The following is a 19,441-nucleotide window of genomic DNA, read 5'->3' as shown; positions in this document are numbered from 1 at the left end:
TGTTGACTCATGCACAGACCTCCTCTCATCCTTTCTGGAGAGTAGACTTCTGCTAGAATTGGAGAAAGACAATCACCCAGGGGCTGTGGGATGAAGGGGGGCGTTCTAGGAATCTTCACTTCTTTTTAGAAAACTTTCTCCCTGATATTTTAGCAGTCTCTTCTTCCTCCTCTTCACGTATCCTGTCCCTGTGTCAGAGGTATGTGCTGCTCCAGGGGTTTCTGTGAATTTGAAGGACTCTGCAGTGTAAATCTGGAAGGTTCTCAGTTTTTTCTACCATCAGCCTGGGAAGTGGATTTTGATGTAGTTTTATGTCCTCCAGGTTGGCTACCATGGTCCATCAGCTTTCCAGATTCCAGTTTTTTTATTCTTGTCCTCTTTCCTCCCTGTCCTGGTCCTCCATGTTTCTACATCCCTTTACTGTAGTGTTTTGGGGGAAAGCAAAAATAAGATGGAATGTTCTCTTTGCCATCCTAACTCATTAGTCTCAGTTCCTTTTTTTATAAGTCATGTTCCTGAGATAATAAGTTTCAGCTAGTATGCCACCCCCTTTGCCATAAGGCCCTGGAAGATGTCAATATTGCTAATATTTGCATGTCCTGGACTGCAAAGGACTTAAAAAGAGTTTCTTGACTCACTGACAGCTAAATGAGAAAATGTCTTCCTTTTTCGTTCTCTGTAATGCCTTTATAAGGAAATACGGATTGGTAGGTATCTCTACAAAGCATTCTTAACTTCCAGCTCAGAAAGAGAATGTCTAGTCTCAAGTAGAATTTCTTCCAATTTCATTACAGCCGTAATCCTCTCCAGGTTTCTTATAAAATTTTTGAACTGAGATCTTTGTAATGCTTATTTTTTCATTGTTAACATACTAAACAAAACTGTTGATCACTTCCAGATCACTTTCCTCATTTTAAAAATTGTCTTAAGATTATGAACCAATGTATAAAAACAATAGCCACTTTAATAGTCTACTGAGACTCCAATTAGAAAGAGTAAAGTTAGAAATAGCTAAGTTAATACACATTGTTTTAGAATCTTTTCTATCAAAAGGGTTTTTTAATGTCATTCTTTTATTTTTTAACAGCAATGCATAATCTTTATAGAAAAATGGAAAATTTAGGAAACTAAAGAAATAGTCACCTTTTTTCTTACCACTCAGAGGTAATTACTATATATTAAATGTGTAGTGTGTGTGTACCATATATATGTATATATATCCTTCCAGTCTTTATTTGTAAATAAAATTCTCCATGTTATTCTCCCACAAATCATTTTTAATTACTACATTCTCATTCACTCATTGGCAACCTACTTCGTAAAGGCCAGAAAGTATAATTTTTGGCTTTGCAGGTCATAAGGTCTCTGTTAAAACTACTCAACTCTGCTGTTGTAGCACGAAAACGACAGTAGATATTTTATAAACAAACAAATGGGCCTGGCGGTGTACCATTACAACTTTATTTACAAGATCATGCAGCCTCTGATTGGGCCCACTGGCCACAATTTGCCAACCCCTAGATATGTAAACTTTTAATTTTGACATAATTCATGAAAAGTTGCAAAATATTACAGAGAGATTCCTGCACTCTTTATCCAGTTTCCCCCAAGTTACATCTTCACTACAGTACAGTGTAAATACCAGAAAGTTTGCATTGGTATAAGGAGTGTTTATAGTTCCATACCATGTTATTACAGGCATAACCACCACCGCAGTAAAGATACAGAACTGTCCCGTCACCCAGAGGTCTTCCTCATTCCACCTCTGTATAGTCACAGCCACCTCCCTCCCTGACCATCCCTACCTCTTAGCAGTCACTAATCTCTTTTCCCCCTCAAACTTGTCATTTTGAGAATATTTTACAAATGGAATCATACACTATGTGACTTTTTGAGATTAACTTTTTTCACTCAGCAATGAGATTGAGTCAGTTTGTGGCATGTATTGGTAGTGTTCCTTTCTATTGCTGAGCTGTGTTCCAGGGTATGGATATAGCACAGCTTGTTTAACCATTCACCTATTGAAGGGCATCTTGGTTGTTTCAAAAGATTCTTTTAAGGTTCTGTTGATCTCTGTGTTTGGTTCTCCATGTTCCCTTTCTTCCTCACTGTCAAGCTTCCAAGTTGAATGTGGTTCAGAATGTGGTGGTCCATCTATCTCAGGTGTTCAATTGAGTCTTATTGTATCTGTCATTATTTCAAACGTATTGAATTAAAAACTCACTGATTTAAACCAAAGGTCATTGATCCTCCAGGGGCTTCCATTTGCTTTGCAGGTTAGTAGTGATACAGTGTCTTTCTATTTATGGTGATCATTGAGTAAATAGTCTTAATACTTGTAGAGACAGAGACTCAAGTTTGAGTCTCATTGTTACTACTTACTACCTGTTGTCCTCAAGAAGTCACCTAACCTTGAACCTTCATTTTCTTATCTGTTAAAAAAAAAAGTATCAACCCTATTTCATAGGATTGCTGTGAGGAGTTAAATGAGATTACATAGGAAAAGTGTTTGGGGAACAGGAAATCACCCTACAAATGTTACAGTAATAGTCATAAAAGTAAATCATCCTTCATTAGTATTTTAGAAAAAAGTAGCAGTTTTGTAATTAGGATGAGTAGCTTTTATTAATGAGTAAGTATGTGGAGAGGTGGGATATCCTTGCTGGAAAAAAAAAAAAAAGAAAATTAAGACCCAGTTCTTATAAAGTTAGAAGGCCAGAAGAACAGAGAGGAAGAGTGGTATTTCTGTATGCTGTAATGGATGACCTGTGCTGCAAATATAATACCATCTGGCAGATGTGAGAAGAAATCATTTAAATCAACAGTGTCTGTAATGAGCTACCATCTGATTCCTGTTAATCAGGCCTTCCTTTTTCAAACCGTCTTCCCATGGTTTCCATGACCCTGTTCTCTCCTGCTTCTCCTTCTGGCTTATCATCATCATCTTCTTGGCCCTTAAATATGGAGTTCCCTGGGGATCATGCCTGTACTTCTCTTTCCATGACCTCTTCCCTGGCAATATCATGCCTTTACATCACTCTCCAAACAAAGCCTACATCTGTGTCTCTAGCCCTGACCTCCCTCATTTCCATCCTGCTGGCTGGATGACTCTATCTCAAACTCAGTATTTCCAAAGCTGAGGTCATTCTTCTTACAAGATGGCCCTTCTTTTCGAATTCTTTATTTCTATCCGTAGTTCTACCGTCTTCTCAGTCCCTCAGCATTCTTCTCTCTGTCACCTCCCAACTCCCCCCACATCTAGTCATCTTATTGATTCTTTGACCACAGTTTCTCCCATTTCCTCTTTCCTTTCCATTTCAGGCCTACATCTTCTGCCTTTTAACTAATATCCCACTTTCCATCCTCACCACCATCCATTCATCCCTCCTCAGCTTCGTCACATAAATCTTCCACAGCTCTGTTCAGGTTCTTCCTACTCAGTGTCCTTGATTGCTCGCCTTGTTTGTAGAATAGAGCCCAAATGGTTAGTCTAATACAAAATCTTCTGCATGATCAAACTGCTTTTTTAATCTTATATACTCAACTCCAGATGGACTGAAAGGCAGTAATATGAAACAAAACTTTTATTTTTCAGAATTCCACAATGATTTGCTTTTCTAACTTCATTTAAAGTAATTTATGGACATACTTGCCTTTTCTATGCTGGACCCATGTATGGTTTCTCTCAGTATTCCCACAGAGTTACATATGGCAGGCGTTTAATTATTTATTGAATGATTGGTCCTATGGTAGAAACTCAATTCTTGTTTGACCCATACATGTAACAAGTAATTATTGAGAACCTTACTGTGGGTCAGGTACTTTGAGGCATTGGGATATAGTGGGCACAGTCAGTTTTTTTTTTTAATTTGAGTTTATTCTTCATTTAACTTGGAAAACACTACAATAATTGAATATTTTAAAAAAGGCAATAGCAAGTAGTGAGCATATTATGATTGTAGGCCTTCACTCATTCTCTACTGCATATAAAACATCAGCAGTGAATGTTCTTCACAGGCCCCATAAAGAGATCCTGCACTAAGCACCACCCTTGGGATGGTGTTCATCATCCTCATGTGCTTCTCCATTGTATTGGCTCTGTCTTTCCTGATTTGGAGCAAAGCCCACCAATTCTACTTGGTCCCTTTCATCCTCTTCTACTTCCTTCCTCTCAGGTAGGAGTTTTTCCGGCAAAGAGATTTATCAAGAGAGAGAAAGCCATTCTCAGGAAAGTTTACCGTAAATTCAATGACTAGGCAACCCTTTTCATACTGTCCATGATAAAATGGCATGCCTTCATTTAGCACATACATGGCCTTACATTCTAGTAGCAGTCTTAAAAGATGTTACCATTGGATTATTTATGACTTCATACTAGGGTATCAACTTTGTACTTATGTCTAAAGCTAAGCTATCAGGCAGTTAGTTTAAGAATATATTAAATATTAAATAATTATACTCTAGTTGCCTGAAGCATATGGACTTTATCTGTTCAGTGAAGTGAGAAGTCTAGGGTAGGAGAGGAAAACGGGTGAGTTTTACAAAGGACCTTCCTAATAGAAGGAAGTAGTTGGAGAGGGGAAAAGAGAGTGAGGATATCAAGCTATTGAGGTCTCCTCCAGTTAATCATTTCTTCTCGGGCAGGCAATTCTGTGAAATTAACATAATGTGCTCTTGGATCCTATACAGATGGCAATCAGGAATTATTTCCCTGTGAAGTCTGTGGAAGACGCTTTGCAGCAGATGTTCTGGTAAACATAAAGACATTTTGTAGATGTGTTTCATTGGAGTTAAATGAACTGTCAAGTCAGTGAGGAGGCCACAGTGGCAAAGATTAAAGACAGATGTGGAGGGAAAGCAAGGGGAGAAAAGTACATAACCTATGGCTGGCAGGCCCAGAGGACACTTAAGCAGATCAGTGCTGCCCCATTCAAAAGGGAACTTATTAAACATGGTCCTCTTACTAAAAGGAAGCCAGATGAAAGTATCTTGGCACAGCTGATTGTCTCTTGAGAGGTTTTGGCTCTTTCGCCTTTTCTATAAGCATCAAAAATTCAAATTTTAAGGCCAAAGCACCAGGGAAATTAGCTAGTCAAGAGGAATGAACATTGAATTTGGAGCATCTGGAAACTTGGCTTTTAGCCTCAAATTTGTCACTAATTCTGACAAGTCCTTTAACCTCCCTCTGTTTCCTGCTTTGCCACGTATAAAGACAGAACTCTCTAGTTTCAGGGGTTTTATGTAATTTGAACAAAATGGATGTAAGGCTTGTTCCAAGACCTAATTGTTAATTAGATTCAAGCTAACTGCATGTCAGGTCCCCGGATTGATGCCTATAAAGTTGAATAAAAGCTTGATTTATTTCAAAATTAGGGAAACAGACAGGTAGTAGGCCCCCCATATTATGAAGGAGTTCCCAAGAAAAACGATTTAAAACAAAAATCTAAGATGATAATGAACTGTTGGGACATTTAGGTCAAAGAGACTTGTTTTGAACTTAAAGAATTTGGACTATAAACCTGACTGCATTTGGGGCAAAAGACTACCAAATGAGGTTGTAGGTTTTATTTCTGTGGGGAATTTAAAAGTGAAATATCTGTTCTAGTTAACCGCAGCTAGAGTTTGCTGGATCTAGAAGGGGAACTCACAGGGCCTGTTGTATCCCAACAATCCACTAGGGAGCTGCCTTTGCTAACCCAGGACTGCACCCCATGAGAATGGATTTGAGACCTAGAAGGTACCGTTTGAAGAGGGATCACTAAATGCCAAGTATTCTTGGGTCCTCTTGAGTTTTACTTCATTGACCCATTTCTAGGCTACAAAGAGCATTTGATCAAGTGGTCTGCTCTCTCTCTCTCTCCTTCAGTTTAAAGTGGTATGGCTTGTTCGTAGCCAGGTGCAGTGATTTTTCATGGAGCCTGTATTTTTTGGGTCTGGACAAAGCAACTGTCTAAGTGATAGCTGTTGTGAGCTACATGACCACCAAGGAAGAGGACTTAAGAGTGGAAGGCAAAGATCCTGGCATAATCCCATAGTGGTGCAGTGCAGACTTTATAAAAATGGTACACAGGCAAAGCTCTGCATGCTGGCTCCCTGGTTTTTTTTTTTACCAGAAATGCTGAGTACTTACAGGTCTACTGCCTGGAGTAGTTTTCTCTGCCGATTGTCTTATAAGTATTGTAATATTTTAAAATTTAATATTATAAGCTTAGATTTGCTCTAAAATAAATGACTTCATGAATGTGAAATGTTTGGACACACTAAGGGAAAATGTCTTCATAACTTAAATGGAATTGGTGTATTTTTCATTCGTGGTATGGTTGTCCCAGTTGTTTCTTGCAGATGTTCTCAAATATTTCTTTGAAACCTCTCCACTCCTTTTCAGGAGTTAAGTGGTTTGATTTGCTGTGTGTAGAAAAGTAACCCAGTTAAACTCAATTTTGAAATGTTGAGTGGTAAGAAGAGCTTTTCTGAGAAGGTTCCACTGGTAAGAAGCTAAGTTTCCCCTTGCTGTATGCAAAGAGTTCCTTCAAAATGATGGGAAAACAACGTTAAGGTTATTGGGACTCAATTCCTGGATGACGTGCTTTTGGAATTTAAGAGCAGTGAAGGCAGGAAACAGAATAGAAGAAATAAGAAAAGTTCCTTGGCTTCAGTGAGTACCTAGCCGAATATCAGAAATAATTTATTTCAACTTAAACTAGAAAGTTTGCCTTTTCAACATTATTTAATGCTTGGAACTATTCATTGAGCCCAAGTGATAGAGTTAAATATGTAAGACCAAATTTTAAGTAAGTTTCTTTAGCTGAAGAGGCCTTTTATTGACCTTGCCCAAACACAATATCTCGTTATGTGTAACATGGGTGAAGAGAGCCAGATGGATTTGCTCTGCTGTGATTTGAGAGTTAGAGAATGAACTTGGCTCTGAAGGTGCAACCCAGTCACTGCAGCAGGGGCTGCTTGAGTACACTGAGCCATTACGAACTTTGTGATTGTACATGTTAAAAATTTTAATCCCCACTCCTTCTTTTCTAGGAAAGGCATGGACCAATACGTAGAAAACTGTTCAACAAAAAGCGTAAACCTTTCAATTCCTTAAAACAAAGATTACAGGGCACTGACATTCCCACTGTGTGGAAGGCTCCTCAATCCAAGGTACTATCGATATCTTCCTTGCTGTTCTTGATTATCTCCTTCAGTACATTAAAGCCTTTTTCTGGCTCTCTGGTTTCATTTTTGCTTGATAATGCAGTGTAATGTCATGTAAGTATAATCCACCTTTACTGTTTTCTTTTTAATCATGCTCACTTAGATTTCCAAATGTATTTCAGATACTTTCCAGATGTGGCCAAAAAAACCTCGTTTATATTTTCATTAGAGTAGCATTAAATCCAGCAATTAACTTGGAAGACAGTCATTTTTAATCTTACATTTAAGTCTTCCTTTAAAGTTTTGTAATTTCTTTGTTTTCCTGATTGTTATTTTGTGTTTTCCCTCACTATTGTGACTTGCAAATTTTATTACTGTATTTTCCAAACCTCTTTTGGTACCTTTGGAAAACAAATTCTCTTTTTTCTCCAAATTTCACAGTTCTGTTTCTTGTAAGTCCAAATCCTAGCTTTAAAAAAAATTATAATGGTGAGATACATAGTCTAGGTTAGTATACGTTTTATTTTTTTATAGCCTCAATCCATGAGAAAATCTAACTGGAGACAACAACATGAAGACTTCATTACTGCGATTCGATCAGCAAAGCAGTGTACACTAGCCATTAAAGAAGGCCAGCCTCTCCCACCTCCACCCCCTCCGTCCATCAACCTAGGTGTGTGTCCAGTTTGGTTTGCTTTTGACATTTTACTCTTAACCAATTGAGGCTATGCTTGATTTTTGGCCTAGTCATTATGCCTTCCTCCTATAAACTCTAAAATTAACAATAGTAATTAAATTATATAAAAGTAAATTTATCGTAAAATTTATATTATCCTATTCTTTTTCAATTCTGTGTAAAGATTCTGTGTTTCCTTCTAACTCTACCTCAACATGAGTGCACCCCTGTACCCAGTGTCATGGCATTACAGAACTCCAGGGGATGCCCCTCACATCCTGGTTTATGAGAACGGAGCTGGGCAGAGCAGTTTAAGCAGTTCTGTAATAGCTCCATAGCATCAAATACCCACAGCTGTTTTAATTTTTTGAGATAAAAATATAAAATCACCATTTTAACCATTTCAAGTTGTACAGTTAGTGGCCCACAGCTTTTTTACCCTCAGCTTTTTATTTTGAACATTTTCAAATACACAGAAAAGAGAAAGGAATAGTACAATGATCACTCATATACCTTCCACTTAAATTTGACAATTTGGACATTATTGCCATATTTTTTATCTCTTTCTCTTTTTTTTGTGAGGGGGCATAAATATTTAAAAGTAAGTTTTAAACATCATCACACTTTACCCATAACTATTTCACCATGCATTTCTTAAGTACATTTTTCTGCATAACCACAATACTATTATCACACTAAATATATGAAGTCATATTTTCCCAGTTATCTTAAGAATGTCTTTTGAAGCTCTCTCCTCACCACTCAGCCACAATCCAGGATTCAGTCAAGGTTCATGCATTGTCTTTTGTTGTCTCTTTAGTCCCTTTTAATCCTGCACAATACCCCTGCCAGGCCACTTATCTTTTAGAATGTCTCATGTTCTGGATTTGTCTGCTTTTTAAGTCATATTAATTAACATTTAACTTGTTTCTCCATCCCCTGTTTTTTTGTAAATTAGAAATTAGGTCCAGAGGCATGATTAGATTAATGTTAACACGAATCCCTTATCAGGTATAGGATTTTCAGATATTTTCTCTCATTCTGTGGACTGTCTTTTCACTCTCTTGATGGTACCTTTGATGCCCAAAAGTAATTTGATGAAGTCCAATTTACCTATTTTTTTGTTTGTTGCCTAGCTTTTGATGTCAAATACTCCAGTATCTTGAAGTCTCTCCCCTGTGTTTTTTATTCTAACAGTTTTTATAGTTTTAGCTCTTATATTTAGATCTTTGATCCAAGTAATTTTTGAATGTGGTATAAAGTAAGATCATTGGAAGTTGGATATCTAGTTTTACATGTGGTACCTTTCTCAGCACTATTTGTTGAAAAGACTGTACCTTCCCCATTGAAAGGTCTTGGCACACTTATCAAAAGTCAATTGACTATATATATGAAGGCTTATTTCTAGGCTCTTTATTCTCTTCCATTTTTCTATATGTCTATCTTCATACCAGTACCACACTGTTTTGATTACTATAGCTTTGTAGTATGTTTTGAAATCAGGAAGTAGAGAGTATTTTAAGATTATTTTGGCTATTTAGAAACTTTGAGATTCCATATGAATTTTTAGGATGGGTTTATTTTTCTATTTCTGAAAATGCCATTGAGTTTTGATAGGGATTGCATTAAATCTGTACATCACTTTGGGCGTAGTTGTCATCTTAACAATATTGTCTTCTAGTCCGTGAACATGGAATGTCTTTCCATTCATTTACGTCCTCTTTAATTTCTTTCAGCAGTGCTTTGTAGTTTTCAGTGTATGAGTCTTTTGCCTCTTTGGTTAAATTTATTTCTAAGTACTTTATTCTTTTGATGTTATTGTAAATGGAATTGTTGACTTTCTTTTCAGATTGTTAGTGTATAGACGTACAGGTAATTTTTGTGAGTTGATTTTGTCCTGCAATTTTGCTGAATTTTGCTTATTAGCTCTAACAGTTGGTTTCTGGTGTGGAATCTTTAGGGTTTTCTACATATTTGATTATGTCATTTGTGAACAGAGATAATTTTACCTATTCCTCTCCTATTTGTATGCCTTTTATTTCTTTTTTGTGTCTAAACCTTCTGGCTAGAACTTCCAATATCATGTTAAATAGCACTGGTGAAAGCAGACATCCTTGTCTTGCTTTCCATTGAGTATAATGTTAGCTGAGGGTTATAAATGACTTTTTAAAGTGTAAGTAATAACATGGGTATTATAACATTTGGAAGTGATATGTATGAAAATAATAGGATAAGGTTGAGTGAGGAAAATGAATGTATATTGTTGAAAGGTTCTTATGGTATACCTGAATAGGTATAGCATTGTTTGAAGATAGAGTATTATATCATAAAGATCCCTATTAATAAGCCCTAGAGTAAACATTCAAAAATATTGATGTATAGCTAATAAGACAATACATAGACTGGAGATAAAATGGAAAAAAATTCAATCTAAAAAAAGACAGGAAAAGAGGAAAAAAGGAACAAAGACCTGGTAGGATAAAAACAAATAGCAAGATGATAGATTTAAACCTAACCCTATGGACAATTGCATATAAATGACCTAAACACTTAGGATAAAGTGCAGAGATTGTCACACTGAATAATAAAGCAAGGTCCAATTATATGCTTTCCACAGAAACACACCTTAAATATAAAGACACAAATAAGCAAGCCAGGCAGGTGACAAAATGAGGTGAGCCAGGTGGGCCTAGAGAGGCTACACCCTCCCTAAGGGACAGCTGCTCCTGCCTCAGCACACAGCTGCCTCAAAGGAACGCACACCCAAGGTTGCTGGGTCTGATTTCTCAAAGGATGGCAGGAATGCAGACTTCCTTATTTATAAATATCAGAAACTCAATTTTTTAGAAGCTTCAGGTTTCAGTCTCTGAGATTAGAAGTCAGGAGGTCATTTTACTTGGAGGGGTGGGGACAACTAGGAGGCAACTCAAGGGGGATTGGTGGGAACTCTCTGTGTCTTGATCTGGGCTGGTTTCACGGGTGTGCACAGTTTGTGAGCATTTCATGGAGCTGTACACTTATGATTTGTGCTTTTCCTCTGGATAAAAAGAGAAATACCAGCAGTGTCTGAACAATTGTAGATTGACATGTTAAGCACAGGAAAAGATAGATATGCATTCAAATAATAATCATAAAACTGGAGTAGCTAATACTAATATCAGGAAAAGTAAACTTCAGGGCAAGTATTATTAACAGAGATAATAATTAAAAAGATATATTCATCAAGAAGACCTATCAGTCTGAAATGCTTGTAACATTTTGACCCAATTAACATCTATAGCTATAGTGTGATACACAGCAACAGCAGAGTATAATTGTTATCAAGTACACATGTAACGTTCAATCAAGATAGGCCACGTGCAGGACCACAAAGTGGGTCTTAATAAATCTAAAAGGACTGAAATCATACAGACTATGTTATTTGACCACAACAGAATTAAATTAGAAATTAATGATGAAAATATATCTAGAAAACTCCTGAATATTTGGAAATAAATCATTTCTAAATACCCCATGGATCTAAGAAGAAAGAACAAGAAAAATTAGAAAATATTTTGAACTGAATGGTAATGAAAACATACCAAAATTTGTGGGATTCAGCTAAAGCAGTGCTTAGAGGGAAGTTTATAGCTTTAAATGCTTATATTAGAAAAGAAAAAAGGTTTAAATCAATTGCCTTAAACTTCCTCTTTAAAAAGTTAGAAAAAGGGCTTCCCTGGTGGTGCAGTGGTTAAGAATCTGCCTGCCAATGCAGGGGGCACGGGTTCAAGCCCTGGTCCGGGAAGATCCCACATGCAGTGGAGCAACTGGACCTGTGTGCCACGGCTACTGAGCCTGTGCTCTAGAGCCCGTGTGCTGCAACTACTGAAGAGCCCATGCTCCACAACAAGAGAAGCCACCGCAACGAGAAGCCCGCGCACCACGACACAGAGTAGCCCCCACTCACGACAACTAGAGAAAGCCCGCGCGCAGCAACGAAGACCCAATACAGCCAAAAATAAATAAATACATTTATTTTTTAAAAAAAGTTAAAAAAAAGAACAAATTACACCTAAATTAAGTAGAAGGAAGAAAATAGTAAATGTAATTCATCATATTAACAAAATATTTTTTAAAGCATGTGATCATCTCAGTAGCTACAGGAAAAAAGCCTGTGAGAAAATGTAATAACCCATACATGTTTAAAAAAGAAAACTCTTAGAAAGGTAGAAATAGAAGGGAACTTCCTTTTAATAAAGGACATCTCTGAAAAATCTACAGCTAATATCACACTTAACGGTGAAAAGCTGAACAGTTTCCCACTGAATTTAAGAAAAAAAGCAAGGATGTCCTTTCTGACCACTTCTGGTTAACACTATACTGGACATAGTACCCAGTGTAATAAGAAAAAATTATATATTTTATACACACATACATACATACACATAAATTTAAAGATTGGAGAGGAGGAAGTAAAACTATCCTTATTCACAGACAACATGATCATGAATGAGTAAATGTAGAAAATCTTATGAAACTACAAAAAAAGCTACTGAAATTAAAAGTTCCTTTAACAAGCTTTCAGGTTATAAGGTCAATATACACAAGTGAATTGTATTTCTATACACTAGGCATAAACAACTGAAAAAATGAAATGAAAAATGCCATTACAATCATGTAAAAAACATGAAATACTTAGGCATATATTTAACAAAATATGTGTAAGACTTTTAAAATGAAAACCACAACACATTGCTTAGAGGAATTAAAGAGGACTAAAATAGATGGAGGGATTTACCATTTTCATGGTTTGGAAGACTCATGCATTGTGTTATGATGTCAGTTCTCCCCAGATTTATCTATGGACTCAATGTAGTTCCAGTGAAGATCCCTGCAAGTTTTCTTTGCCAAGTAGGAATTGACCAGCTGATTCTAAAATTACACAGAAATTCAAAGGATCTTGAATAGCCAGGATAGTTTTGAAAAAAGAATAAAATTGGAGGACTTACACTACCTGATGTCAAGACTTACTAAAATGTTACAGTAATCATGGAAATTTGGTATTAATATATCAATTGAACAGAAAAGAGAATCTAAATATAGATCTCCCCCCAATCTATGGGCAGTTGATTTTTAACAAAAGTAATTCAACATGGGAAAGGATAGTCTTATACTATACACAAAAATTAATTCAAAATGAATCATTGACCTATAAAGTGCAACAACTATAAGATTTCTAGAAAAACCAAACATCTTTTATCTAAGAGTCAACAAAGATTTTTTAAGCAGGACACAAAATGCAGCAACAGGTTTTTAAAAAGGAAGTTGATAAATTGGGCTTCACCAAAATTAAAAACATTAGTTTTGAGAGACACCATTAGGAAAATGCAAAGGCAAGGTACAGGATAAGAAAATATTTATAATACATGTATCTGATGAAAGTCAAATATCAAGAATATATAAAGAAGTCTTATAACTCAGTAGTAAGTCAACCCAATAAGGAAAAGGCAAGAGATGTATTTGAACAGAACATCACAAAATAATGGACATTAAGCATGTGAAAAGATACTCAGCATCATTTTCATCAGGGAAATGTAAATTAAAACCACAGTGAGAGGACTTCCCTGGTGGCACAGTGGTTGAGAGTCCGCCTGCCGATGCAGGGGACATGGGTTCGTGCCCCGGTCCGGGAAGATCCCACATGCCGCGGAGCGGCTGGGCCCGTGAGCCATGACCGCTGAGCCTGCGTGTCCAGAGCCTGTGCTCCGCAACGGGAGAGGCCACAACAGCGAGAGGCCCGCGTACCGCAAAAAAAAAAAAAACCACAGTGAGATACCACTACACACCCACTTGAATGGCTAAAATAAAAAACTGACAATACAAGTGATGGTTAAGATATGGAACAACTGGAACGCTCATACGCTGCTGCTGCTGCTGCTGCTGCTGCTGCTGCTGCTGGGAGTCTAAAATAGTACAGCCACTTTGGTATTTTCTTAAGTTAAACATACACTTACCTATACAGTGATTCCACTCCTAGCTGTTTGTGCAAAAAATGGAAAACATGTCCTTAAAAAAGACTTACATATTAATGTTTATAGCAGCTCCATTTAAGTAGCATAAACTGAACATGACCATCAACAAGTGGATGGATAAACTGTGGAATATTTACAAAATGGAATACAACTGAACAGTAAGAAGAAAGTGCAACTATACATGTAGCACACCATGGATGCTGTCTTGTAGTAAGATATAGAAGAGGTAAAACTTATCTTTAGTGACAGGAAGATAGATCTTTGGTTGCTTGAGTCTGGGTTTGGGGGAATTATTGACTGAAAAGGGGCATGAAGGAACTTTTGGAGGTAATAGACTTGTTTCATATTTTAATTGGGGTGGTTACACAAATGTATGTATTTGTCAAAACTTTTCAAACTGTACACTTAAAATAGGTGCATTTTAATGCACATAACTTATTCCTCAAAGTTCATTCTAAAAAGTATAAAAAGGGGATTCTCTGGTGTTCCAGTGGTTAGGACTCCACACTTAAACTGTCGGGGGCGCGGGTTCGATCCCTAGTTGGGGAACTAAGATCTGAGATCCCGCAAGCCAAGTGTTACAGCCAAAAAATAAATAAATAAAATAAAAAGTAAAACAAACAAAACCAAAGTGTAATACTATAAAAATCATCCGTAAAATAAATCATCTGAACTTCAGTACCAGAAAATACTCTTAATAATTGCTTCATTTTTGCTAGGTGCTTATGAAAATTAACTTGAAATCATGTGTTGTCTTAAGATGTTCCATAGAAAGATCTATGGCTGTGATTTTGATAATACTTTAGCAAGAAGCTTTGTATAATAAAAGCATCTTTTATGAGAACTACTTCATTTTAATAGCAGAAGCTGCAGGGTTGATGGCTACCTTCTAGTTCTTTAGTTGAATAGTGAAACCATGTCAGATGGTCTGCTGTGTGAATTTCTCTAATTTCCACATTGGATTTAAAATGTGGGGATTATTGTTTCTTTAAAATAAATAATTCCCTTTGTGTACAGGCCTCATCAAGTGTACAGTTTATTTTTCTGCCCTTTACATTTTTATGCTAAAATACAGTTTTATAATTAAATTCTTCCCTATGCCCTTATTATAATTTTATGTACCAAGCAAAATGATTACCTCCAATAGCACATTTTCATTACTATTCAATTATTTTGATTGTGCAGGGATTTTATATTAGCCCATATATTCTCCAGCTTAAATACTTAGAAAATTTATACAGATATTACTAGTATTATTAATCATATGGCCTAGTAGGTATGAGTTCGCAAGTAATTTCCATTTTTTTTCCAGCATGATTCCTTATTTCATGGCTCAGTTTTTGTGACGTGCATGTATTTATTCAAATTCTTACTGACTTAAGTAAGTTTGCCAATCATTCAACTTTCCAGGATTGTGTGACAGTTTATGAGGGCAGTGATATAGAATATTTACAGTTGGGATTTTCAGTGGTCCTGGGACATTTGGTCCACGTTTCACAGGGCTATGTAGACATGGGTACTCAACAAAGTGCTTGCATTTTTAAATGATGCTTGTTTTTCTACTTTAATCTTTTATGAGATACGGAATAAGACATTAAAAATCATTATCAGGAATCCCCTGGTGGTCCAGTGGTTAAGACTCCAAGCTTCCACTTCAGGGGGCACGGGTTCTATCCCTGGTCAGGGAACTAGGATCCTGCATGCTGCACGGTGTGGCAAAAAATAAATAAATTAATTAATTAGTTATAAATCATTATCTATTGAAAGAGATAGCACATAGTGATTTTTATGACATCATTATTGATAGAGGAAGAGGTGACTCAGATTGAGACGAGGGTCGAACGTGTAGCTCAGCCATGCTGTGTTCAAATTATTGTTGCAAGAAAAGAGTTTTTGCATTCTCAGTATATTTGATGTTCTCTTCCTCTGCCCCTAAAGTCTGGGCTTCGTGTTCCTCCTGTGGACTCCTGGAGGACCTAGTGCTTCCTCCTTTCAAAGCTTATTCCCCGGAGTGGTAATTGTCTGCTTCTTTACCTAGGCCTCTAGTCGTCTCTAAGATCTTTGTCAGCAGGGAAATACTACGCTTCAACTTGGTTTCCTCCACAGTGCATATAGTGCCAAACACACAGAAGGGCACAATGAATGAATGAACAAGTGGGATTAAGGAAGCAACACAGTCACTGCCATAATCACTGTCTTTGCCCAAACTGAGTCTGGTTTATGGTAGCAGCATTTCTGATATAAACCTTGACTTTTCAGCCGGTAAAACTAAAGAAATAACCCCTGAACCACGAACCCCGTTCTAGATGTTTTTCTGCACCATCGTAAATGAGTCCTGCATGATAATGGCACTTCCTATTTTAGTTTTCATAAGCAGATTCTTTCCTGTTTGATAGTTGGAACACAACCTGGCTGGGCCTGTTTCCTTATAGTTACAGCATGTTCTCCCCACCCACTGTACCAGGCCCTACTGTGGATTATCATAGTTAACTTTCATAACAACTCAATGATACAGGTGATATGTAGGTACTGGGGAAATTGAAGCTTAAGGAGGTTCAGAAACATGCCCAAGTTCACACACATAGGTGAAGAGCTCAGGCTCAGAACCAGTCAGTACCAGGCAGGCTGCATAGCCTTCACCATTTCTATTTTATTTTATTTTGTTCTATTTTACTTTGTCCTGTTCTATTTTGTTCAAGGAATTTGTCACTATGGGAAAATTTTGTTTCTGTATTAGAATGCTTAGTCCTTGATTACAGAGACATTGTATCCCCAAGTTGCTTGGAGCATAATAGGTGTTCAGTAAGTATGGAATTAATGATGAAGTAATGCCTTCCAGAGTGTGCAATAAACTGTTAGGTTAAGTGCTAACCGTTTCTTTCATTCCAATTCCTTACATATTCCAATTCTTTCATTTTATGAGTATTCATTTTAGGAAATGATTTGTTCAAGTAGAAAACTCCCCAAACTGCTTTAAAAGATGTCTTCAAAAAACTCTTAACTTTGAAGACCTCACTGCCTTAAATACCCATTCACACGTGTAGGAATTTTGACTCTGTGCTAAACCAAACTTCCACACAGAGTTTAAGGTGGTGCTATCTCAGGCCCTTCCTGGGGAAAGAGGTAGTTATTCTCTTACGTTGCACATGTCCACTTTGTCATCCTTCCAGGCGCCTAAAGCAAAACAAAACAACACGACCCCCATGGTCCCCCTTGCTTTGGAGGAGGAGGCTCCAACCTGGTTTTGGAACATGTGAGCATCTCCACGTTCTGAGAAGACCTTAGATCTTTCTCACTTCTCCTTTTTCCCACTGTCTAGTAATTGCAAATGAGACAAATTGAGACCAATGGGTATTCCCCAGAACCTCAGAGGACCCCGTGCCCTCAGGGCTGCCAGAGAGGTTCTAACACAGGAAGCTCTTCCCTTTTCTGTTTTTGAACCCTCACCTGCTCCCTTTTCCTAACCCCCTTTCTGAACATATCAATTGCCTCCTCACTTAGGAGTTCAGTGGGAAAATCTGGCCACTGCAGAAGGACTGTGACATTGGTTTCAAATGCCATCCCCCAAACCCACATTTTGAAACATCTTACTCCCTCTGTAGCTCCATAACTTTTGTATAAACTTCTGTCCCACTCAGTACCACAGCTGGGGCTTTTGAATCTTCTGTGCCCTTCAGTCATCAATATCAATATTCTGTGATTCTAGGACTCCTTTCTTTACATAATCGTTCACTAAATAATTCATTTAATTGGGAAGTTCCGAAGTATATATAATTAATCTATTTTCTAAGAAAGCAACATAGCATGTAAACATTTTAAGGGAACACTTTTAACTGAAATAAGTGCATAGGTAGAAAAAATTTACCAAACCTTGTCCTTTATTTGAGCCCTTGCATGTCTCCCCCTCTGGAATAGCCTGTCTCAAACCAGAGTTTGGTACCTCTCTTTCATGTTGGAGCAGAGTTCATATTCTATTTACTTCATTTCATATAGTCCCTTCCAGAGTTGTTTTTGAAATGTTAATTGCTTTTTCATTGTTATCTTTACATTCAGATTATATTCGGTGTCCATATTGTATGAGGAGATTTAATGAAACCGCAGCCACTCAACACATTAATTTCTGCAAGGATCAGTCTTCTCGCCGAGTCTTTTATCCAGCCCAGACAGCAGCCAAATTGGCAACCAGGGCACAGGTGAATATCTCTCCCCAAGTGCTGGCTCTTGTGCCCTTACATGCCTAGGGAAAGCAGGTAGAATTTGCTAGGGAACCTAAATTACCCATCCTGAGAAGTGTGAGGATCGAGATAGCCAATTACTGTCACTCATCTTCATGGGACTTGGCTTCTTTTTGAGGGGTGCTTCCCAGCTAACAGCACCTTTGGGTGTTGTAGAAAAAAATTTTCTACAGTGTTTGAAGCTTCTTAGGTTGAAGCCTTAGATGTATAAGTAGTGCTTCTATAGTATTACGGTAAAATTCTAACCAATGGTGGTTATCAGCCTTAACCACCTCAAAAAGACTCTTGAACCTGAGGTGAAACTGGCCTAAGTGGGGGAAGCCGTCACAAGGGAGGCCTTGTTCTACAGGTCATGTGTTTGCTCTGTGGAGAGGGGTCTTCACCCTATTCAAAGCCAGAGTCAGCAATTGAAGGTAAATGGATAAAACAGCTGTTATAAATAGGTACAAATAAGTAAAATAACACTGGACCAGGAAGACAATAGATTTATAAAGACAACACTGGGGAGAGCAGACAGCTCCATACACATCAAAGGTGCCGGGGACATAGCTTACAGCATACCATGAGAACCATTAGTTTCATAAACATGGCTTAGATACCAAGAAAAGATTAAATTGTTCTCAATACTTAACAGTATGAAGCATGTTTAGAAAGATTTCCATGATATCCAATATGTAATAGGGATGGGACCCTCTCTAACGATTGCACACCCCACGGACTATGGACCTGAGCTCTAGCTCAGCATATACTAGACAGTTACTGAATATCTGTGCTGAAGCAGCCACTGTGCCAAGTGCTGGTTGACCAAGGATTTGTGATTCGGAGGAGGAGGTGGCCTTGGAAACAGTGCAGTAGGAAGGTGTAGTGGTTGGCATATACAGGAGCGAGATGGAGGCAGAGGCCACTTGTGATTCAGCAGAGGCTTCAAAGAGAAGCAGATACTTTCTGCAAAATACAGATGGGTTTACCAGTCTAGATTTGAAGTTGGGAAGGACACTGTGCACAAAGTGTCCAGCTCGTGGCCTGAGGAGCCCGCCACGTGGAGCGAAGCCTAGAGTGCCTGTGGCTGAGTGACGGGATGGGACAGTCCAGGTGAGCGTCAGAGCCACAAGGGCTTTAAGCCAGGCTGGCTCAGAGAGGAGGAAAAAGGGGATTAAGTGAATAGGTGCCCTAAATCTGAGGCCAACCAGCCTGAGGGCCTGGAAGCAGGAATTGAAAGTTCCCTGGAACCCAGGAAGTCCTCCTGTCCATCTTTCCATCTTGTCTCTTCTTCCTGCTCTGCTGCTGCTTTCTCTTCTCCCTGCAGACTGACCACCTCAGCTTTTCTGTCCAACCATCCATCACTGGCCTCATGTGTCATTCTATATGCA

The 19,441-nt window shown here is 37.9% G+C and overlaps 1 protein-coding gene across 1 annotated transcript in view; it reads left to right on the top strand.

The window, feature by feature from the left end:
- ZC2HC1B (zinc finger C2HC-type containing 1B) overlaps positions 1–19,441 on the top strand; it is a 35,020-nt gene that overhangs the window by 4,159 nt on the left and 11,420 nt on the right. Inside the window, exons 2-5 of the mRNA XM_060167472.1 lie at positions 4,690–4,751; positions 7,036–7,155; positions 7,684–7,822; positions 17,890–18,029. Of these exons, the coding sequence (XP_060023455.1) occupies positions 4,690–4,751; positions 7,036–7,155; positions 7,684–7,822; positions 17,890–18,029 (461 nt within the window). The remainder of the gene's footprint in view (positions 1–4,689; positions 4,752–7,035; positions 7,156–7,683; positions 7,823–17,889; positions 18,030–19,441) is intronic.

This window comes from Lagenorhynchus albirostris, chromosome 12, assembly GCF_949774975.1.
Source record: "Lagenorhynchus albirostris chromosome 12, mLagAlb1.1, whole genome shotgun sequence".
Classification (NCBI taxonomy): Eukaryota; Metazoa; Chordata; class Mammalia; order Artiodactyla; family Delphinidae; genus Lagenorhynchus; species Lagenorhynchus albirostris.
The sequence above is the reverse complement of the archived record's forward strand: the minus strand, read 5'-3'. Positions and strand labels throughout refer to the sequence as shown.